The sequence below is a fragment of the Diabrotica virgifera genome, chromosome 4, assembly GCF_917563875.1.
Source record: "Diabrotica virgifera virgifera chromosome 4, PGI_DIABVI_V3a".
In the NCBI taxonomy this organism is placed as follows: Eukaryota; Metazoa; Arthropoda; class Insecta; order Coleoptera; family Chrysomelidae; genus Diabrotica; species Diabrotica virgifera.
The window spans coordinates 20080909-20106872 of NC_065446.1; the positions used below are offsets into that span (position 1 = coordinate 20080909).

Here is a 25964-nt window from a genome sequence, read left to right on the forward strand (position 1 = left end):
TAACTTAACCTCAAACACGCAGCTACTCTCTAATGGAAATATGCAGGGCACAACAGCAGACAAAGAGACGGAAGATGGAATGAAGCGATAACTCACTGGAGACCTTGGGACTAAAAAAGAGGAAGGGGCAGACCACAGACGAGATGGTCGAATGACCTAAAGAGATACGCAGCGACCAGATCGACAGCATTAGCACTGAACCGAGAAGAGTGGAAAAGTAAGGGGGAGGCCTACGTTCAACTTTGGACAAATTAAGGGCAATAGATAGATAGAACTTAACCTTGTATAATCACATTATCAGCCTTCACTTTTTTTATTATTTGGTATTATGTAATAAAGCTTAAGATTCAGATTGATTTACACTAAATATCAATTAACTTTTCATTAAAAATTTAGGAAACATTACAAAAATAGAAACAAATTTAAAAAAACTGGACATTCGCATTCGCATCCGCATTCGCGAATGTCAGTAGCAGATATTCGCATTTTCGAATTCTCCAAATGTATTTTTTCCAACTGATTGTACAGTACAGTAACCTTGTCTATAAGTTTCATACTTATGTTCCACACCTACGACACTATTTTCTGTTCATATATGCTTCACATAATATGTATTATTATTGTTATACATATATAAGCAAGGACATAAATCTATTATGCCCAAAAACAAAGAAATTACATAAGTAACCTATGTACTAGTAGATACAAAAGAAAACAAAAAACAATTTTGGTTTAAAAGAAAACAATATTTTAACCATAATAGAAAACAGTTAAGTCTAGATAGAAAACGCGTTGGTAAAGGGGGTAGACACAAAGTTATCAGTTATCACTAACGTTATTCCAGCTTTCAAAAACTCTATTAGGTAAAAAGTTCTGTCTTGATCTTGTAGAAAAGTTATTCTTTGATTACCTATGAGGCGTTCATCTTGGTTTATGGTAAACATTTTATCGAAATTTCCGAAAGTGAATTTTAATATTTCATAATGTGGTAGGTAATTAAGTCACCATGTTGTCGGTGAAGTTCGAAAGAAGGGTACCCCGTCAAAATAGCCCCGTCAAAAAAGCTCCGACAAAATAGCCCCGACATAATATCCCGCACACAAAATAGCTCCGACAAAATAGCCTGCAGACAAAATCGCCGCGGAATAATAGCCCGCCGACAAAATAGCCCCGACAAAATAGCCCCGACAAAATAGCCCCGAAAAAAAAGCTCCCTTCAGAATTCATCATGAAATAATTCCTTAAAAATACATTTTTTTGGAAATGGTAATTATCCTCTATTCAGATGTTTATCTTAACCACATTAAATAAAAATTGTCTTTTCAGAGAACTCGAGTCCTGTCTTTCCTGCCTCTTGGAAGTTTGAACAATGAAGTTAAGCAAAAATCAATGTTAATTTATGATATAAACATTTTTTTCTGTTTCCCTGGCAACAGTAAAATGCATTTTAAATTAAATAAATTAAATACATTCTTCCTTTTTGTTAAATAATTTAAATTAAAAAAAAGTTTTTGGACACCTTGTATAAATAATTATGTAATTGTTTATAAGAGGCTGTTTTAGCCGGGGCTATTTTAGCCGGGGCTGTTTTGACCGGGGCTATTTTGTGTGCGGGCTATTTTGTCGGGGCTATTTTGTGTGCGGGCTATTTTGTCGAGGCTATTTTGTGTTGAGGCTATTTTGACGGGGCTTTTTTGACGGGGCTGTTTTGACCGGGCTATTTTGACGGGTCACGCGAAAGAAGTTATGTTAGCCATACTAAGTCTTTCTGCATAAGAAGGTCTTCTCAGTCCCAATGGAATTCGAGTGGCTTTTCTTTGGACATTTTCCAACAAAGTTTTGTCTGGAACCAAATCAGGATACCACGTTGGACTAGCGTATTCAAAAATCGGTTTAACGTAAATTGTGTAAAGTTTATAGAATTATTGCATTGAAACTCTCGAAAAACACCTACAAATAAGATATGGTCTGGAGGTCGCACCTTTACAAATAGAAATAATATGATCAGTCCATTAATCACGTGAGGTTTTTTTTGGCATTTTTTAACCCCCCCACCCCCTTGGTGATACGTGGTGACGTTTAAGATTACCCCCCCCCTAACTCCTACATCACGTGTATTTTTTGGAGCTACAAAACATCTATTTTTTTAATAGGTATTTATAAAATACACATATAAGTATCATCTAATTTTATTATAAAAAATTAAAGACTACAATAATAACGTTTAAAGGTAGACATGTTTAGATTACATTGCTTGTGACAAGAAAACACATGTGTCTTAGCTTTTTTCTTTGTACAGAAGTACAGTGCACATCGCTGACATGTCCTTTCCAATAGTATCTGATAATACTTCTGCAGGCTAGGGCTATACAGGTCATAAATCAATTTGCTTGAAGCCTTCATACGTTGGAGTAATTTCGAGAGACCAACGCAGAAAAATGAAGCAAACATCTTGCCATCATGCTCTTGAGGCTTTGGAGTATATAGGCCACTGGACGACTGCAAAATCGGGTAAGGAGGTATAAGGAAGCGTTCCGAAAAAATGGAACGTATAGAACTAATAGAAGTTGTGTATGGCATGGGCAATACTTGAAGTATTGATACATGAGCTAAAATATTGAATTTGTTAATAGAATAATCTAATATTTTGACCAACTGTACAACATTTTTTAACAATAAACATACGTTTAATCTTTCGACAACTTTCGGTACAAGAGGAACATCGATTATAATGTATGTATATATTCTGAATATTCTATATTGTTAAGATCCAAGAAAAAATTTGTCGCCGATTCTTAGATTCGTATATATTTATTTTTTTCTGAAACCTTAATTTTATAAAAATAGAGATACATAAATCAAAAAGCCCTGTATTTAGGTATAGGGAACCCTTATAAAAGTACAGCTTATTTTTTAAGGGCAATTCAAAAGTCTCATTAAATATAGGGTGTTCCATAAAAAAATATAACTTTGATATACCACTCTTTTTTGGAGCACCCTGTATAAGTCACATTATTTTTAGATTGTAGTGTTAATGACCCAGTATATTTTGTGAAGAATTTTTTTTATATATTAAGTCGTTTTTTATAGAGACCGAGGCGAATAAGATGGACCACCTTGTATATATATTATTATATTATATTCCCAGAGTAAATATCATATCCTGATATGTATTACATGGCCTAAAAAATAAACTGATTTTTTGAAAGCAAAACTACTGAAGATATAAAAACTGACCTAGCAATCCTGTTTACGCATGTATTCAATGCCGAAACAACAGAATAACTCACAGGGACACGACTTCACCAATTCATCAGAAAATACTAAAAACCCATAAATAAGGGCGGCAGGGTCAGTATTCCTAGTGGACACACATCGTATACATTCAAAAGAAAACAATGGGTCCCTTCTTATCTTAAAGCATTTAAGATAATTATTACCATGAAGAGTATCCCATGTGGCTAACATTAACATCCAATAATAAAACTATTTATAGAAATTTGGATGACAAGAAAGAAAATTAATGTGTTGTTGGGGTGTATTATATTATTAATGAGAAAGGGATTTTTTAATCAGTCACACCAATGCTGCTTTCGATTTTTGTACACGTTTGACGAAAAAATAAATACACGTGATATATTACTACACCCCCCTCCCCCCTTGTGATGTTTCGTGATTTTTTATGGACCCCTCCCCCCCTTTCGAGCCTCGCGTGATTAATGGATAGCCCCTTAGGCTGCTGTTTACGATAACACCAAGGTAGTTATACGAGAACAATTAATCTATTGACTGCCCATTAACAAAGTACGAAACGAATGGGGTTATTTTTGCCAGTTGGGAGCACTACACGTTTTTCCCCATTTAAGGGTAGTAACCACTGGGAACATCAAGTTGAAATAGAGCGTAAGTCTTTTTGCAGGGTTAACTGGTTTGTGATTAGATTGGCATATATTTTTGTGTCATCAGCATGAGCATAAAAAACAAAGGTCCAAGGACAGAACCCTGTCCTGTGAGAAAGATTCGCCAACACTAATTTTGTAATGTCGATCTGTCAGGAAAACGTCAGTCGTTAATACAATGTATATAGGAGATTGGTTATAGACCAGAGCGGATCTGTGAAAAAACGTTTATTTTTGGATGTGCGAGGTGGCATTCGGATTTTTGCAGATAAAGTTAGGTGACACCTTCACTTCAATAATAATAATTGACTTATGCTCCTTCTCAACTATGCCCGGAACATTAATAAAAAAATTAAAATATTTAAAAATTTCGAAAAACATCGATTTTTTTCTGCTTTCTTTGCTTATAACTTTAAAACGGTTCGTTTTGGAACAAAGTCGTAGGGAAATAAAATAAAGATAATTGAATTTTGTATGATAAACGACTGGTTACAAATGTTTTAAATTATTACCCTTTCTGCAAAATAGCAATAAATACAAAATAAGGGGGCAAAATAAGCCTGTTTTTATTCAATGTTTTTCAACCACTTTGGTTGCACTTAGAACTTTCGTAGTTCGCTTAGAAAATTCTTACAACATACCTAAATCGTTCACCAAATTTAATTAAAATCGACCCGATAAATTTTGAAGAATAATTTTGCAATCTAAATTAAAAAAAAGTTCAAATTTTTTAAAAACTGTCTGAAGAAAAAGTAGCCCATGTAGAAGTTTGCTAATTTTTTTTACACATAAAGAGGTTCTCTACCTATCTAATACACTTTACAGAATTAAAATCGGATTATTTAAGCGGCCTCAGCACTGTTTTAAAGTTATAAACAATGTTTTGGCTTATAAACAAATACAGTGAGGACGTTTGAGTTGGCATAAATTCATTTTCTCGAGAATAGACGTCTCTGGAGATAAAACCCGAAACAGGTCGATTTTTATTTTTAAATTCTAATATTTTGGTATATATATATCATACTAGTGGCGTCATCCATCTGGGCGTGATGACGTAATCGATGATTTTTTTAAATGAGAGGAGGTGCCGTGTGATAGCTCAATCAAAAAGCTATTCAATTTTGTATTCACTAATATAAACATTAACATAATTATTTATACAGGGTTTGAATTAAAAAAAAATTTGAATTAAATTAATTCCAATATTTAGATTACGTCATCACACCCAGATGGATAACGTCACTAGTATGATATTTATGGCAAAAAATTATAATTTAAAAATAAAAATCGATCTGTTTCGGGATTTATCTCCGGAGTCGCCTATTCTCAAGAAAATGAATTTATTCCAACTCCAACGTCCTCCTGTATTTGTTTATAAGCCAAAATTAATTCTGTAAAGTGTAATAGATAGGTGGAGAACCTTTTTATATGTAAAAAATTAGCAAATCTAAATGGTCTACTTTTTGTTCAGAAAGTTTTAAAATTTTTAAAATAATTTAGATTGCAAAATTATTATGCAAAATCTATTAAGTGGATTTTAATGAAATTTGGTGGACGGTTTAAGTATGATGTAATAATTTTCTAACCGAATTATAAAGGTTCTAAGTGCAACCAAAGTGGTTGAAAAACATTAATAAAAACAGTCTTTTTTGCCCCCTTATTTTCTATTTATGGTTATTTTGCAGAAAGGGTAACAATTTAAGACATTTTAAACCAGTCGTATATTATAAAAAATTCAATTATCTTTATTTTCTTTCCTTACGACTTTGTTCCAAAATGAATCGTTTTAAAGTTAAAAAAATCGATATTTTTCGAAAATTTTAAATATTTAATTTTTTTTATTAATGTTCCGGGCATATATGAGAAGGAGCATAAGTCAAATAATTATTGATGTTGTCACCTATACTAACTTTATTTGCAAAAATCCGAATGTCACCTCTCACATCCACTTCAAAACAGATCCGCTCTGGTCTATTAGAGTAGAGCAACCAGACACAAATCCATGTTGTGTTAGAATAACATGTTTCTACAGAAGGAATTTGGTGATCTTCTCGAAAATAACGGCTTCCATGACTTTGTTAACTACTGGCAGCAAGCTAATCGGACGATAATTTTTATGTTTCTTACATTTACAATGTTTCTTATTCAGTTAATTGACAAATGCAATGAAAATAAAAAAGTTTTATATTAAATAAAATTGAAGATGAGACGCCATTTAATTGTCGAAAATTACCTTGAGACGGTACACAATAATTCCTATGTATAGAATCCATTGAGGTAAATATGAAGGCGGGTGAAGGACATTCGTATTAAAATCGCCTTCATTGGTTACACACGTAGACTGCAACCTTGAAGGTCAGAAAGAAAAGTAGAGTCGTCTTTCGTATAGTAAGTTTCTTGAAGTGATCTCTGATTTATATGTACGATGTAAAATACCAAGGAATTTATTCTGATACTCATAAAATATCGTAACTTAATTTGGCTTAATATCAGTTTCAAAACCGTAGTAGTCTGGGCAGATTATCGGAAAATATTCCATTTTTGGGAAAAACTATTTACCAGCAATTTTGTTGATGGAATCGAACCTCATGGTACGGGAGCCCAAGCGGGGATTTTGGCAGTTACTCGAGCGCGTCAGATTATCATATGAGGAGAAGCCTGGTACCCTGCAGATGTACCTCTACCATATATTGGCCCTTAACACAGGGAAGTTCGTTAAGGGGGGCCCGAAAAAAATCTATCCTTAAAAATAGGTACTCGAAATTGTCAGATTAAGATAAGGCAAGTTAAGTACATGCAAAATAGTGTATATTTCAAAAATCTGACGATTTGAGCGGGGCGTAAGAAAATGGGCGAATAAAAAAGTTTCACAAAAAAAGCGAATATTTCGCAAAATGAACGTCAGATCGAAAAACTGCAAAATACACTTTCAAAATGTTTTTGAAAAATCTATCGAATGGTACCAAACACGATCCCCCACGAAGGTGGGGTGGGGGGTTACTTTAAAATCTTAAATGGGAGCCCCAAATTTTTATTGCAGATTTTTATTCTTTACGTAAAAATAAGCAACTTTTATTCGAGACATTTTTTCTAATTATGGATAGATGGCGCTATAATCGGAAAAAACGATTGTTGGAAATGGAAAATTAAATTAAGAAATGGTAGGTCCCGACTAAAATGGAAAATTTTACTTAATATATAATAACTTTTTGGTTTTAGGACCTACTTTTCACAACCCAATAGGTCTCCACAGCGCTCGAGTAACTGCAAATTTAGCATACTTTGCTCCCCTACCATCATGATTGTATTAATATTATAGGTATGCAAAGTCAGCAGATAGTATGCTATTTTTTTATAAACAAATTAGCGCTCAGAAATCGTGTTTTTTTCATTTATTGCTCTGTAACTCCGAAGATTTTAACTTTAGACCAAAAACACTTCGATAACAATGCACCGTAATTGAATTCTACATAGAGATATTTTTTCCCTATTTGCTTCGACGAAAATTTTCCTAGGAAAATCCGGGTTTTCCCAACAAAATCTTTTGTTTTAAACTAAAATTTTAGGTAAGCAGTTATCTCTCAATAAGTAAATAACTTGGTGACTTAAAAGTTTTTTAACATATATTAAATATATTTCCAGAATCCGGTGGACAGGACCGCCGAGAGGGATGAGCTGGCCCCGGTAAGAAGTAAAAAGGGGGCCCCGGCAAAAAGTGAAGAGCGAAAAAAATTATTCTATCCTTATAGAAATGTGATAATAAAATTATAGAAATGTGATAAAATAATAATAGTGAAAATTTTTATAATACAGGTGCCTTCTGAATTTTCTGATTGGCAAAGATGTCTATTTTCGAAAAATCGCATGATTTTATGAAGTCATTCTCAATGCACGAAGTTGCTAAAAAAAATTAACCGATTGTGTTTCATTGTAGATTTCATATCTAATTTTTTATGCGAGAAAGACAACTGAAGCATCTTTCCTTTTCAGCGACAGGACTGACACTGGTAATGTGCCAAATATTGTTAAGGGGGTAGGTGCAAAATCTTGGACCAATGCTATTAAAATGCATTCATTATTTTCGAATCCTGAGAAAATTAATACGTGTTTTTGAGAAATTTAAACGCAGAATGAAATATTACATTATTACCAAGGGCCGAAAGTCCATGGAAACTTGGAAACATGGAAACTATAATGTTTATTTGAATAAGTTACAGGGGTGAAAAAGAAAGATAAAATTTATTGTGATTTTTAATTTTAAATATTTCATTCAAAAGAAACTTTTTGTTTATTCAAAGGGACTTTCGGCCCTCGGTGATAATGTAATCTCTCATTCTGCGTTTAATTTTTACAAAAATATTTATTAGTTTTTTCAGGATTCGAAAAAAAAATAATGCATTTAAATAGCAGTGGACCAGGATTTTACACCTACTCCCATAACGCAATATCGAGAATAATAAGAAAATAATGATTCCAATTTGAAATTTGGGATGTTTAATTTTATTAATAGTGCAGTCACTGAATGTGCATATAAGCTATTACCTCCGATTTCGTTGAACCTCTATCGATTTTCATGAAAATTGGTGAGTAATTAGAGGATATCTCAAGGAACAAAGGTGACATGGTGCCAATTTGCGCTCTTACCCTGGGGGTGGATGCCACCCCGTCTCGGGGGTAAAAATTATTTTATTGAAAATAACCCCATAATTCGATAGAGGGACAAATTCTAAGCAAAATTTGTTATATAAAGTTATTAAAATAAATTAAAACTTTTTAAGTTATTGAAGATCAAAGATTTTAATTTTTCTTGAGAAAAATGCATGTTTTTAACCGATTTTTCATCAATAACTCAAAAACTATAAGTTTTTACAAAAAAGTTATTCTTACCAAAATTAAAGCTAATAAAAAACGAAATAAACCCTTTACAAGAAAAACCTTTTAATATTAACTGAAAGTGAGTTATAGGTAATTGAATATATATTTTTTCGGAGAGTAAAAATATCTAAGTATTCAAGCTGAAATAACGGGAATATGGTGCATTTTGTAACATAAACTTATTAAACATTTGTCAAAGTAGTTAAAAATATCTATCAAATGAGCCCCCGAACATGTTGATAGCATTAAAATTTATGCACCAAATTTTTTCAAAATTTATCTTTTAAAATTTTTTCCAAAAAATGTTATTGTTTTTTTTTAATAACCCCGTTTGTTTCTAAGATATCAGGTTTATCTAAAAACCGCTTGAAAGTTAATTCCAAGGGCTTTTTAACTACGTAGAATTGAATCTTTTAGACCCCTTACTTTTTAAAAAATAAAAGGTTAAATGGCCCCAGTTACATGGTTTTCACAGCAAAATTTAAGATTTAAACGTTTCTATCTCGGTTATTTTTTACCCTATGGAAATAGTGAAACAGGTAGAATATTTGACACAGAAGAAACTAAAATTTGGGTATATATCGTTTTTTACGTATATTGAGTATTTTTATCAAAAGAATATGAAAATTATCAAGAACTTCCATATTATACTTGTTAACCTTTACAACATTCTCCGTCTACTCGGAGCAGGAGCATAACTTGAGCAAGATATCATGTTAATGAATACTCATGAAGTAGCCCCTTGTAGCCGAATCATTTAGTGACTTGTAACCGTTGACCTGAAGATGCTCTGCATATTATAGAGAGCGAAACCGGTCGTCGGAAGTTACAATAAATGATTGAGAGTACGTCTGTTTTTCACTTTTTTTTACTTCATTCAAAATGAACTCTCACATGCAACCCATTCAACATTTTAGTTGTATGTTTAACGATAGTATTTAAGTTAATATTTTTGGTTTTCATCCCTCGTATGTACTTTTTAAATATTTAAACAAGTTGTCTTTCAATTTATCTGATATGTGAGTCAGTTCAAGAATCTAAGTCACATTCTAAGCACTACATTGATAATTTGAACAACATAGGAAATAAATATGAATAACAAGAACAAAACTTATGAAATATCTCTGCCGGCAGGATATTAAAATTATTTTTTGTTAAAACTGTCATTAGTGATAAATAATGTGGATTGCGTATTACAAATCTGAGTCAAACTCAATTACATCCTTTTGAAATACAGCAAAAACTTAATAGCACTTCCTACCTCATGTAAGATGAAGAAAGAAATTTAGCGTTAAATTAAAAATTCCCAAGTAACTGGTTTCAAAGATATTGCTAAAGATGATGAAACAATTAAGGTCAATACTAAATACCACAATAAAATTGACTTTATGGGGTAATCTGAAAATTTACTTTATAGTACGATTATTTTTTTATTTACATAAAGCCGCATCAACCATGGAATATTATTAGCTGATGTTATTACATTTTATAAAATAAATTTATCATCATCTAGCTTCAAAAGTCCACTGCTGAACATAGGCCTCCTCCCCTCGTTTCCAATCCCATCTATCCTGCGCCGCTCTCATCAAGTTTTTATTTACCTTTCTTAAATCGTCAGTCCATCTTGTAGGCGGTCGACCGACGCTTCTCTTGTCTTCTCTTGGCCTCCATTCTAATAAGCTCTTTGTCCATCGTCCATCTGTCATTCTGGCTATGTGTCCTGCCCATCTCCACTTCAACCTGGCTATCCTTTCGATGACGTCAGTCACCTTTGTTCTTCTCCTGATTTTTTCGTTTTTGATTTTGTCTCGCAGAGTTATTCCTAACATTGACCTCTCCATTCTTCTCTGCGTGACTCTTAGTTTGGTAGCCGAGGCTTTAGTTAAGGTAAGTGTTTCTGATCCGTACGTCAAGACTGGGAGAACGCACTCATCAAATACATTTCTCCTTAGGCATGTGGGCACCTTACTTTTAGAAGTTTCTCTCAGTTTTCCAAATGCTGCCCACCCAAGACCGATTCTTCTCTTCAGTTCATGAGTCTGGTTATCCCTGCCAACCGTAATTTCATGTCCCAGGAATTTATATCTCTCTACGAGTTCTATTTCTTTCCCACCAATACTGATGTTCTGGTTGGGTACCAAATTTGTCATTATTTTTATTTTTGAGATGTTTATATTTAAACCTATATTTTCTGTAGCCATAACGAGTTCCAGTATAATCTCCCTTGCCATAGCTAGATCCTCAGCTACTATGACTATATCATCGGCGAAACGTAAGTTGTTTAGGTATTCTCCATCTATTTTTATTCCCTTTGTCATCCAATCCAAACTCTTGAAAGCATGTTCTTGAAAACATGCTTTCAACATGCTTTCAAATAAATTTATATCTTATTTATATTATTTAGTATTAATAATAATTTATAGCTAATTGTATTGGATAAATTATAATTTAAGATATTCTTAAGCTGACTTTGTTATTCAGAAAATGTTATTGATGCTTCGTTCATACGAGGGGACATTCTGTAAGAAGGTGCTGGACTGCTATAAGCATCTACAGTCTACAGTCTACAGTATGAGCATTGTGGTGGTAACTCTTTTGTATAGGTGCTTGTATGCCCAATTCTTAACGATTTATTACCACTTGTTCTCTTCTCTTTTCAGGGAGCTGAAGCCGGAAATTGATGTAAGGTTTGATCTTTTTGAGCTTTGAGCTATTCGAATGCCAACAACGCTGCCAAACTTTTATACAATATTGCTTAATATTCAGATATAGATACCTGCGACTGGAATTGTTTGGATAATATCTACGTTTTCGTCAGTGGTTGCAACCCCTCTATGTTTACCCTCGATTAAAAGTTGAAGGAAATGGTATTTTTCGTTTCGCATGATGTGATCCAGATACGCAGTTTTCCTTTTCTTGGAGGTGGCAACCACACCCATGGTAAAAGCGCCTTTCAGCATCATATAGATTTTGATCCTTGGAATATCCACTGCTTATCCTCAAATTTTCAAGCAAATCGATCCATTCTGTAAAAATTGCGAGGTTTTTTCCCATTTTAAGCTTCATTACTTGGACTATTTCATCTAGTAGTTTGCCTATTTCTGAAGGGATTTCATCGGGTCTTTGTATAAAGCCATTCCGCTAAATAAATTACGACGACTACACCTTAGAACGAGATTGTTTTCGTAGTTATCGTAGGAAATATATTTCAAATATACTAGCTGCTGAAATCATGTAATAACTAGTTCACGTAAGATATAAATATAGAATAATATAATGGATTGTTTCTAAAGTTCACACGAATTTAAATCGGAAATAAATTACTTTTAAATATCTAGACCGACCTTCTCACCGAGAGCTATTATTTCACCGAACACCCTGTAAAGCTAATTAAAATTGCATGTTTAAAGTAATTATCGTAATGCAACAAAAACATTACATAATGTTTTCTTGTGATAAATTAATAAACCTGTACCGTTGGCTTAGTTTTTAGATCACTAGGTGTAAAAATACTTGTGGTGTCTTTGTTTCGAGTGGTTAAAAACCTTATGACTATAGAAAAACTCATACTTTTTGTAAGAGGTAATTATCTTCGCATTTATTTTATGCATATAAAAAACTTTTTTATTTAGATGGTAATTTACAGGGAGTAAAAAATAAGTACTTTAATAGAACTGAGAAAGGTGCAAATCTTTTGAGTAGTGCAGACAAATATGAGCAGTCGATGGAATTGGATATAACTATACGGGAACAGTACGTAATGAATTTGCCGAAAACTCCACAAGACGAGGTAAACAGTAGATACCCTGGGCACCAGGTACTCCGGAGATTACTTTCGACGTCATATTCGTTTTCAGCGACCCCAAAAACTCCCGAGTAACGAAATTGAACTCATTTCCGCTGATAATTGACTAGTTCTGAATTTTTTTAATTGTCTGTGCGACATGCTCTTTAAGAATGCATTTTTTGTATGTAGTTTTTCAATATTATATCATGGCTCTGGGTCACAAAGTTTCCTGGCGTATTCACGAATCGAATGCAAAAATAATTATTAAGATCCGTCTTGTCGTTTTTTTTTCGGAGATAACACCGATTTTAGTGCTTTATTGCTTCGCCTATACAGGGTGAGGCAGATAAAGGGCCTATTAGAAATATCTCAAGAACTAAAGGCAACTGAATCATGAAAATTGGAATGAAGGGGTTTTAAAGACTGATCTATTTAATGAAAATATTTTTATCTATTTGGTACTTCCGGTTATACCGGAAGTTGCTTATAACATCGTTTTTTTAAATGGGACACCCTGTATATTTTCACATTTTTGGATTGTCCTTGATTTATTATTTCTTAAAATATGAGGTTTTATAATATTATACAGGGTAGTTTAAAAAATAATTACGTTTTTTTATTAATTTCGTAGCAACTTTCACACCCTGTAGAATTGTAGTAGTTTGATATCAAAAACTCTATTTATATTTAAATGATTTTTAATATAGTCTACTATTGTTAGGAATTATAAGTATAGCTAAATTTTTAATTTTAGTATACAGGGTTGGTCGAAACTCGGAATGAGTATTTTCTGAGTTTTCTTAAATAGAACACCCTATATTTTAGTATTGCAATGAAATACTATTTTACGGTACTTTTTAATTTCTTAAACATACCCTATACCTAACTGCTTTAATTTGTGAGTTATTGGTGATTCAAACCAAACAATAATTCCAACACAAAATACGTGAAATTTTTTTAAGTTGGCCGTGAAAATGTTCTATCACAAATAATTTTTCGGAAATAAATACATATTAATCTAGACTGGTACTTAAAATTGCCAATAATGGTTGAGCTATCAAAATACCTACATAGTTAAGATTGTTGTTGCGATTAACAATTAAGCACAAATTAAAGCAGTTAGATATTATGAATGCTTAAGAAATTAAAATGTACGATAAACTAGCATTTCATTACAATACTAAAATACAGAGTGTTCCATTTAAGAAAACTCAGAAAATACTCATTCTGGGTTTCGACCAACCCTGTATACTAAAATTAAAAATTTAGCTATACTAATAATTCTTAACAATAGTAGACTATATTGAAAATCATCTAAATATAAATAGAATTTTTGATGTCAAACTACTACAATTCTACAGGGTGTGAAAATTGCTACGAAATTAATAAAAAAACGTAATTATCTTTTAAACTACCCTGTATAATATTACAAAACCTCATATTTTAAGAAAGAAGAAATCAAGGAGAATCCATAAATGTGAAAATATACAGGGTGTCCCATTTAAAAAAACGAAGTTATAAGCAACTTCCGGTATAACCGGAAGTACCAAATATATGAAAATATTTTCATTAAATAGATCAGTCTTTAAAACCCCTTTATTCCAATTTTCATGATTCAGTTGCCTTTAGTTCTCGAGATATTTCTAATAGGCCCATTATCTGCCTCACCCTATATAGTTACTACACCAAGGGGCTTGGTTGACCCTTCGCAACAAAGACCTTTTAATTTGTATTTTAGCTGAGCTAGAATGCCCTGAAGCATCAAAAATATTTTTCTGGGACTAGTATAGTCTTGGATCTAATCTTGAGGAAGTTTTTCAATCACCAGTAAGATAAGACAACGATGAAAAAATTATAAATTTATATAGAAGAGCGTAGACGCAAAATTTCGTTCCAATGCCTTTTAAATGGATTAATTTTTTTCGAGTCCTGAAAAAAATAATAAATATTTTTGAAAAATTTACACGCGGAATGAAAGATTGCATTATTACCGAGGGCCTAAAATCCTTTAGAATAAACAAAGTTTCTTTTGAATGAAATATTTGAATTCAAAATCACACTGAATTTTATCTTCTTTTCACCCCTGTAACTTATTAAAATAAACATTATAAAAGTTTTCAGGGACTTTCGGCCCTTGGTAATGATGTACTCTTTCATTCTGCGTTTAAATTTTTCAAAAATACTTATTAGTTTGCTCAGGATTACAAAAAAAAAATATTTAAACAGAATTGGCTCGAAAATTTTGCGCCAACGATCTGAATAAAAAATGCATGATAAACTATAGGTATATCTTGTTCACGAACTTTCTTAGTAAATAAGATATCGTGTATAACAAAGTGTTTGTCATAAATATCTTACAAATCTATAAATTAAATCAAGAAATTAAATTATATCATTTCGCTATAAAAAAGACCTCATTGTTATTCATACTAGACTACTTTCTTTTTGGAGCAACAGGCACTAAGAAACGTGACTGACTCTGGTTCACGTAAACTCGTTACATTAATCTAAAAGAAAAAGAAGAATTGTTATATATATTACCCGGTCAGCGTTCACCGTAACCACTAAATTTTTAGATTCGAGAATTGAATTTGATCGTGAGTTATTTAATTTTTTTAGGGCAATATATACAGTTAGATACAATGTATATAGTATATAACATAACGTGACCACAACTTCAAAAAATATTTTTTTATTTAATAGAGGCAAAAGTCCAACAAAAAGATATTAGATGGGGTACCATATAAGGATGTTATTATGTACTAATACGATTCAGTAATACCTAGTAGATATTATAGAATTAATCTAAATCGTTTAAAAATGAACATAGTATTAGGTATACTATCAAATATATTTTATTATATAGTCTAGCAGTTCTCAACCTGTGGTACATGAACTACTGGTGGTACATAAATATCATTATTTTCGGTGGTAGGCAAAACGCAAAAACAAAAAAGACCGCCAAAATCAGCACCGCAATAATAAACAACACAGGGGGGAATTTTGATTTCCCTTCTGTTGCAAAACGCACTTTAAAATACTTGATACCCTTTTCGACAACATAGGCGTAACCAGGGGGTTTGGTGCTTATAACCCCCTCGTATTTGGATGTGCTTTGAGCTCTATACGCTTAACACCATTACTATTCCATATCCCCAGAGACCATCAATTAGTTGTAACTCCCCCCCTTTAGGATCCTTACACTTCTCTTCAACAACATACCTGTGTAGGCTTGGATCCCGCGTACCATAAAAAAGTTGAATAATATTAAGCTGCAAATTTGTTAATAGCTTAACGGTGTCTCATCGGAAATTCCAATTGATTTGTTACCCTTTCATTAAACTCTCATGCAAAAATCAGACTGATATTTATCACCAACTGGGCATTTTAATAAGTGGAACACTTAGAACTTGTCAAATAACAGGAATTATTTTGGTGACAAATAGAAGTCTGGTTTTTGCATGAGAGTTTAATGAAAGGGTAACAAATCCATTGGACGTTCTGTCCGACAAAATACATGGGACGTTTTCGTAGTCTGGTGTTTCAAATTTTTAACCTGTTCCACAATTAACACTTCCCTTATTCCAGTGTTCCCGTACATCAAAGTTTGTCCGACTAGACAACGTTAAGCTACATATTAACAAATTTTTAGATTGCTATTAATCAACTTTTTTTTGGTACGTGGGATCCAGGCCTAGTGCGATAATGGGAGAGACTGATAAATTTCATGTGAAAGTAGGATTGCACCAAGGTTCGGTGCTTAATCCTTATTTATTCTCATTAGTTTTGGATCAGATAAGAGCGAAACTACAGGGTAACAATCCAGGGTGCTTAATGTATGCTGATGATGTAGTGTTAGTAGGAAATTATGAAAGAGACTTAGAACAAAAACTGGAACAGTGGAGACAGGCTCTGGGGGAAAAAGGTTCAAAACTTAGTAGGACAAAAACAGAATATTTGGAATGTTCATTTAAAGATGGAGTTACTACAAATATAATGGTATCTTTGGATGGTGAAATGACTGTGAAAAGCAATAGTTTTAAGTACCTACCTGGGATCGGTATTACAGAGTAACGGATAAATAGATGGAGATGCATGCAGTAGAATTAGAGCTGGATCGATGAAGTGGAAAGAAGCGAGTGGTGTGTTGTGTGACAGAAAAATTCCAATGAACCTTAAGGGAAAATTCTATAAAACAGCCACAAGACCGGCTATGTTCTACGGAACTGAATGTTGGGCAGTGAAAAAGAAAGAGGAACAAAAATGCATGTGGCGGAAATGAGAATGCTTAGATGAATGAGTAGAGTGACAAAAAAGGATAAAATTAAAAATGAGTATACTAGGGAAAGTCTAGGTGTGGCACCAATTGATGCCAAAATGAGAGTGCGTAAGTTAAGATGGTTTGGTCATATTCAACGTCAAGACGTTAATCACCCAATACGAAGAATTGCTGAAGTGCAGATTCCTGGAAGGAATAGGAGAGGAAGACCAAAGAAGACCAGGGGGAGACGATTAGGCAGGACATGTTGGTAAAGGGGATTAATATTGATATGACTCAAGATAGAATTATGTCGAGAAATGCAATTAGGGAAACCGACTTCACATAGGGAAAGTGGCCAAAAAAATGATGACCTGTGCGATAATGGCTTTTACGCAATGCTAAAAATTAAGAACTTAAGTATACAGAAACAAACTTAATAGAGAACCTGTTATTTTAATAAGTTATGTGGAAATACTCAAGCACAACCTTAACACTAATTTGTTTGTTTTAATGTGGGGGTGCTACTCTGACTAGTCAAATAATATATAAAATAATACTGAGAGCCTGGAATAAGGAACAAATCCCGGAATAGTGGTGTATTGGAATCGTTTGCCCGCTACACAAAATAGAGCGTAGAAAATATTTTCGAGTATGGTCGCCTAAGTGCATATTCAGAGGAGCTTCTTAGTGAATATCAAAGTGGTTTTAGGCCTGGTCAAATACTGGGAAATACCAATGAATTCAATATCGACACATACCATCTTTTCGTAGATTTTAAATCGGCATATGATAGTGTCCTAAGAAATAAATTGTATGACGCCATGGATGAATTCCACATCCCCGATAAACTGATATAATATAATAAGATTAGTTAAGGCTCCAATGCGTAAAGTTATTTGCAAAGTCAAAATACAGGGCGAACAATCACAGGCGTTTGAAACGCATGTTGGGTTGCGACATGGAGATGCGCTGGCGATAATGTCTGCAAGTAAGTGAGGATAAAACTAAGATGATGGCATCAACACCCAACAATAGAGCCAGAAACATCGGTCACCAATTTACGATTGATAGCTCTACCTTTGAAGTGGTGGACATATTCACCTACTTAGACTCCCTGATCACCAAGGAGAACGTCATGACGGAAGAAATCAAGCGAAGGATAATCCTAGCAAACAAATGCTATTTCAGACTGAGTAGACATAAGAGAAACAAAAACTTAAGCCTAAAAAACAAAAATAACCGTATATAAAACCCTTATACAACCAGTGTTGACATATGGATCGGAGACATGGACCATCTCCAAGGCAGATGAAAACCTTCTGCCTATATTTGAATGAAGGATCCTGAGAGGAATATTCGGTGGCATCTGTGAACGTGGTGTTTGGAAGAGGAGGAGGTACAACTACGAGATATACCACAGATATAAACATACAGGGTGTCCCAGACTAATTTAGCCGCGCTATATCTCTTAAACGAATAAAGATTTTCGAATGGGACAAAAAGTGGTATATTCTACTTGTAATACACTTTAATATGACGTAGAAAAAAATCATCCCCCAAATATTCATCCCTTAGTTACAACCCCCCACTTTATTTTTTTTAATAGCACCCTGTATATTTTTTATAGTTTTGGATGTGGTCTTTTATCGTCTATTCAACACATTTTTTGAAAATAAAATCACTTCGTAAATAACCAAGAAAATATCAGTTTAGTTTTGTTAATTATGTGTCCCAGACTAATTTATCCAGGCTATATTTCTTAAACGAATAGAGATTTTCGAATGGGACAAAAACTGATCTATTACATTTGTAATACACTTTAATATGGCGTAGAAAAAAAATTATCCCCCTAAATATTCATCACTTAGTTACAACCCCTAACTTTATTTTTTTAATAGCACCCTGTAAGTTAGGGATGAATATTTAGGGGATGAATTTTTTCCACGCCATATGAAAGTGTATTACAAATGGAATAGATCAGTTTTTGTCCCATTCGAAAATATCTATTCGTTTAAGAAATATAGCCTGGATAAATTAGTCTGGGACACACAATTAACAAAAATAAACTGATAGTTTCTTGGTTAATTACGAACCGATTTTTTCAAAAAATGTGTTGAGTAGACGATAAAAGACTACATCCAAAACTATAAAAAATATACAGGTTGCTATTAAAAAAATTAAAGTTAGGGGTTGTATCTAAGAGATGAATATTTAGGGGATGATTTTTTGTACGCCATATTAAAGTGTATTACAAGTAGAATAAATCACTTTTTGTCCCATTCGAAAATCTCTATTCGTTTAAGAGATATAGCGCGGCTAAATTAGTCTGGGACACCCTGTATATCTGGTGGTAAAGACATAGTATCTCTTATAAAAATAGGAAGACTAAGATGGGCAGGACATCTAGCAAGATTACAGCAGAACAACCCTCCTAGAAAAATCCTTGTCACATCCTGTGGGAAGTAGAAATAGGGGTAGACCAAAACTCAGATGGAAGAATGGTTTAGACGAGGTAGAAAAATAGGCGTAGCAAATTGGCAACAGATGAAAATGGATAGAACTGACTGGCGTAATAGACTTGGGAAAGTCGAAGCTCTTTTATAGGGTTCTAGTACCATTGATGATGATGACGACGTAAACAAAGGCATATGCCCACAACTTGTTGCATTCAGTGTAGTAAGGCAATATGCGTATGCAATAGAATGTGCCTCGCAATAATAAATTTGTATGATTTTCTATTTTATTCAGTCAACAAAACTACTAGTCTTCTAGTAGTTCAGAGAAATAAGGAAAAAAATATCCTGTTGGTGACACAACCCCCTCCAGGCCGAAATCAAATTTTTTGAGTAGTATGGACATCTATAATAATAACCTATATGTTTCCTGCAGCCGATTTTGAATGAAGATCGAAAAACGGTAAATTTTCGCTTTTTTCGTCTATTAACAAATAGTTAAGGCTTCTAAACAAATTTGACAGTAAGAAACTCATAAATCGTATAAAAAACTTCAATATGGCGTTCGCTGAATATTTCTATTCTTATTGGTTACTTCGAAAATTGCAAAATAAATCATAAATTATGGGTTTTTATAAATACTCATAACTTATGTAAAAATTAACTTAAAACCTTCTTATTACACGGAATACTGAGACTTCTGGTGGTTAAATCATATCCTGAATTTCAAGGTAATTGGTCAAATAGTTTAAAAGTTATTTAATTTGTTTATCCCAAATTAATTTTTTTTCCAACACTACAAGTCAGAAAATGATGAAGTTACAGTAATACTTTGGATAGTTTATGAAAGAAGAAGATTTATACTATTAATTTAATTAAAAAAAATGACAAAAAATAATTCTAAATATTGCAAAATTATTTTGGAAGAACATGTGAATTAAAAAAAAGGGGGGCTAACTTCGTCCCTAATTGTCCTAGGACAGTTGTTTTTCTTTATAAATGTGTATAAAAATTTTCCTTACGGGTAACGGTTAAAAAGTTATTCTAGTTGTTTATAAGTCAGCAAATAATTTACATGTGTTTGCAAATAATTTTACACTGTTTAAAATAAACTTTTGTCATTTTTTTTTAAATTAAGTTAATAGTATAAATGTTCTTCTTTCATAAACTGTCCGAAGTATTACTGTAACCTCATAATTTTCTGACTTATAGTGTTGCAAAAAAAATGAATTTGGGATAAACAAATTAAATAACTTTTAAACTATTTGACCAATTGCTTTGAAATCTAAAATATAATTTAAGCACAAGAAGTCTCAGCATTCCGTGTAATAAGAAGGTTCTAACTTAATTTGTACATAAGTTATGAACATTTATAAAATCTCAAAATTTATGATTTATTTTGCAATTTTCTAAGCAAGAAATAAGGATAGACATATTCAGCGAAAGCCATATTGAAGCTTTTTATATGATTTATGAGTTTCTTATTCTCAAATTTGTTTAGAATGCTTCACTTTTTACTAATAGACCAAAAAATAGAAAATTTACCGTTTCTTCATATTCATTTGTCATGTACATCATCAAAATCGGCTGCAGGAAACATATCTATAGGTTATCAATATAGATGTCCATATTCCTCAAAAAATTTGGTTTCGGCCTGGAGGGGGATATGTCACCAGAAAAATCTTATTTCTCTGGAATATAGAGTTAAAAAAATAGTTAACGTGTGGTATTGTACTAACGTGATAAATTATCTGATTTTGTAACTCAGTACACATTCCCCTTGCGTACGTGTGTAACTGAAATTCTTTCGTTAATTCAAAATAGCAAACAAGCGAAACACCCATTTAAAACTAATTATTTGGTATTGTACAACACCAAGTATGTATTGTTGTAGTAATTAAGAGAAAGTGTTTAATTCCGCTGGAGCTATTTTACAACAAATTTTGTTGTTAGCAAAAGGTTAAAAGTAAACTTACTCGTTGACGAAGGGATGATGGTAGCAATGGCTGTGGAGGCAGTAACACACTGAAAATTAAAAATATATATTAAAATCTAATAAAATAAACAAAACAATAAATATTTAAAAATATAATAGTCTAAGAGCTAGTAGCCCTCCGAGTAACGGTCTTCCTGTAAGGCTAGAAATTTGGGACATCTTGGATATTAGTGCACCCTAATATGTCTGTGCTGTGTAGATTTTGGCATTAGATCCGACCATCACTTGTAACACCGTTGCCGTATCCTCTATTTTTTCATACTATCACGTTACAATTTTTCTGAATTCGAGTAGGTTTTGTATGCAGAATATTAGTTACATATCCTATGCTATTTCAGTCCAGAAATTAACTGTATCTGTGTAGGATTTGTAAGCGAAATTTTTGATTATTATTGAGCAAATGTCTATACTGGTTCAGTCATGTAAGTAAAACTAATCAAATATTTACTAAGTGGATTTATTATTATATCATAAAATTTAGATACAGTAGGAAAAATGAAAGAATACCCATGAACGAACATATAAAACACGCTGTATTTTCCTGTCACCGTGTCACACAAAAAATTGGTCAGCGCAAGTACATGTAATAATTATTGTTACATGTACTTGCACTGGACAATTTTCTTTGTGACACGGTGACAGGAAAATACAGCGTGATTTATATGTTCGTTCATGGGTATTCTTTCATTTTTCCGACTGTATGTTTTGAAAATTAAAATGAATAATATATATATATTTGGATAATATTAAAAATTAAAAACAAATGAATAATTACTAATATCCGAATATATACAGTATGTCCCTGTAAGTTGGAACCATATCGAAAACTTTTTTATTATTAACAGGTACAGGAGAATGTAAAATCCTCTCTTTGAAATATATACATTTGTAGGTATATATGTTTAACAGCTTAACTTAAAATACAAGTGCATCATCAATCGTTCTACCAATTAAAAAATTCCGGATTGTTAACTGTTTAGATGGTATATCCAGTTAATCAAAACAAAACAATCTTAAATAATTCACCGACACAACCTTGACAGTTAATAATTTTTCAAGTTCTAGATTTATATAATAAGATGTGCACTCAACTAGCAAACTTTTTTTGCGGCTGTGGTCGCTCAAGAAGAAACCGAGAATAATTAGTAAATGAACAGGAAAGGTAAAATAAAAATACAGCTGACTAATGACTATAAATAGGTGTTTATATATTATACTCAATGACAAAAAAGTAAACAAGGATTATTTTTCCGATCTTAATAGTTTATGCAATTTATGGTATATACGTTCAGTGTCCCAATGTCTGAAATACATAATTGCACTTTAAAGTGCATAAAATGCATCCAAAAGTGCATAACCATGTCAAAATTAGTATATTAAGGGCCAGATTTTTTTATTCAGGGGGTTCTTGGGGTCACCAAATACGAATACGCAATCATAACTAACCCCCCAATATACCTGGTGCCCAGGGTTACTGCTAAGGCACATCATCTGGAGTTTTGAGGGTTTTCAGCATTAAATTGATGCAAACAGATTACTCGTCACTGAATACAAATACGTCATCAGAAAAGATCTCCGAAGCACCTGGTGTCCAGGGTCACTGCTGAGGTACTTCATCTACTATAGTTTCGTGGGTTTTCGGCACCAAATTGGTACAAACAGATTACTCGGGGGGTTTTGGGGTTGCTGAACCCGAATATAACATAAAAACCGGCTCTCGGAGCACCCAGTGCCTAGGGTGACCAATACACACGCCATCTTGTGGAATTTCGAGAGCTTTCGATTTTCGTAGGTCGGTTCTGATGGTGTATTCGTGTTCAGAAACCCCGAAAAACCCCCCGAATAATCTGTTTCCGACCACAAGACATAGACAGTAGGTGGGAACGACTCAGAGAAGCGATTCAAAAAGCAGCTGACTTAACACTACCAAAACCATAGAAGACAAACAAAAGATTGGCATTATGGTGATTGTAAGAGAGCGATCGAGGAGAGGAATAGAGCCAGAATCCAATAGCATAAGAAAAGATAATTTGAACAATAGAGAACTATATGCTGCGAAGAGAAGGAAGGTAAAGAAAATAGGCAAAACAAGGAAAATGTTGTACTTGGAGGAAAAATTAAATAATATTGGTTCGTCCACATAAGTAGGAATAACAATTTTTAATTTTCTTGTTTTTGTAAAGAATATTTTAATTCATTTTCTTTTCAATATTATGGGACACCCCGTATATACGAGTAGGCCAATACCTAATTCAGTGAGTATGTATTAATTTTTATCATTATTTTCAAGTAAAAACCTTAAAGTTTTTTGTATGTAATTACCTGCCTACTCGCCTCATTTTAAAAAGACAATTCGCCAACCAACTCTCTTGGTTAACAGTCACTTACAATTATTCCGAAAAGTGTATAGAAACTCAATATAGTCCTCGCGAGTGATTTACACTACTCAGCAATAGCAGTACGAAAAATAGCAGGCCTGCTCCAGCTTGTGCAACGAGAAATGACAAGGTAGGAAATATTTTTATTACAATTTACTTTAAGGTCTGGTTTTTTTACTGTTATTTTTTTTATTCTATTTTAAATTCACCCTATGCCAAACAGTCCACTAATAAAGCTCTCACTGAGTTAGTAGTCTCCTCCAAGATGATTTATTGATCCGTTACGAGCCTGATAGATCCATTTTCTATATTTTTTTCTTGCATTTTTCATTTTTCTAAGAGGGTAATATAGTCGGGGAAAGTTTCTTTTAAACCTGAATTGTTTGATTTTATTGTCATACTTTGCTAATTTACAAAGATCAGAATCAAATTCAGGTTATTTAACCGCATTTCCTTTGACTTTATTTTTTTGTTATTCTTTAACATAAGGCGATAAAATATTCTTTACAAAATTAAAATCACGTATCAATTAGTAAATTGGTTTTTTGTTTGTGCCGATCGTTAGTGGTACCTATACCTCAGTTAATGTTGTTTTTTAAGTAAAAAAGGAACACATTAATGTAAAAGTAATTATTATTAAATTGTCAACGTCGGCCAATAGACAAATTTTGTTATAATAATTATTATACAGGTTGACTCTATTATAGATGAAACTGTGTGTTTATTTTACACAGTAATTTTTATTTAAAGGGTTTATGTTTTATAATTATTTTTTGTCTATAAATATTCAAATAGCAGAGGACATAGTTTTCTATTTTATTAGCACAAAGTTCGGTTGTATTTTATTAATTTTCGTGTGGTGAACCTATTTTATTTCCTAACGCTAATTTCATATTTTTCTAAATTTATTAATTCTACATTTAAATTTACAAAATGGCAGATAAAATTAAAAAATATCAATCTTTAAGACAAGTTGAAGTGCAACAAATGACTGAAATTCATGATGTTGCGTTAAAGGTAGCTGCTGACGATAAGAATTTTTACCCGGTTTTGGAAGTTATGTATGAGGATTGAAAAAAAATCGTGACAATTTTTATGATCTTCATAATAAAATAATTATGTTAGTTTCTGAGCAAGATAATGAGGACGCGCTATTTAAAGTCGAAGATGATTGCCGTAGTAATTTTGACAAATTATATTATAAAATTAAATTAACATACGTGCAAGCCTTTAGAAAATCTTCAACATCAAGTCAGCAAACTACACCAACTTCACAGTCTCAAAATCCTTTACCTATAAATTATTTTAATTTACCGCAACCGGAAATGGCAAATCTTTCAGTGGAAAAATAACTGAATTTAGAAGTTTTATAGATCAGTTTGATGCTCGCGTTCATACTCTTACTTACTTACAACCAATTGACAAATTTAATTTGTTACTATCGTGTTTAAAGGGTGCAGCGCGCGATGCTGTGGATCATATTGACATCACAGCAAACAATTATCCAATTGCCTATGATCTGCTTTGTGAAAGGTTTAATAATGTTAGGGTGATCGCTGCCAATTTATGGAATAACCTTGAAAGTTCACCACAACTGACTTCAGAAGATCCAAAAGAACTACGCAAGTTGTTAGATACATTTTCGAAAAATGTGGCATCTCTAAATAAGCTAGGACTACCCACAGTACATTGGGATTTTATACTTGTTCAAATGATTTTAAAACGATTAACTGTTTCTTTAGTAACACGTTTTGAGCTTTTTCATAATAATTCAACCATCCCAAGCTATAAAAAACTGATTGATTTTTTAAATCAAAGTTGTCTCGCTTTAGATAATATTGATTTTCACACTAAACCAAAATCTAACTTTTCTAAAAAACCTAATTCTTCCAAATCTACATCATTGCTTGCTCAAACAGAACCTGAACCAAAATGTTCTATCTGTAAAACTAATGATACCCATGCCATTTATAAATGCTCCGTTTTTTTGGCAAAATCTCCTGTAGATCGATTTCAATTAATAAAAAAGAACAAGATGTGTATTAACTGTCTTGGATCACATCGTTCTAGCCTATGCAAATCTACATGGACTTGTCACTCGTGCCATAAAAAACATCATACACTACTTTGCTTCTCCTCTTCTAAGAAAGAAGAGAATGTTCAAGATTCGGCGGCATCCACTTTAAATTCAACGACTGGATCATCCGTTTCTGTGTGTTTTTCTTCCGCTGATAAAAGTACTTTGCTTTCCACTGCATGCATTGAGGTGCTTGATTGTCACGGTAACTACCAACCTGTTAGGTGTCTGTTAGATT

The 25964-nt window shown here is 32.8% G+C and overlaps 1 protein-coding gene across 1 annotated transcript in view; it reads right to left on the reverse strand.

Moving 5' to 3' along the window:
* LOC126882938 (cuticlin-4) overlaps positions 1-25964 on the reverse strand; it is a 122693-nt gene that overhangs the window by 60173 nt on the left and 36556 nt on the right. Inside the window, exon 3 of the mRNA XM_050648014.1 lies at positions 21252-21300. Within this exon, the coding sequence (XP_050503971.1) occupies positions 21252-21300 (49 nt within the window). The remainder of the gene's footprint in view (positions 1-21251; positions 21301-25964) is intronic.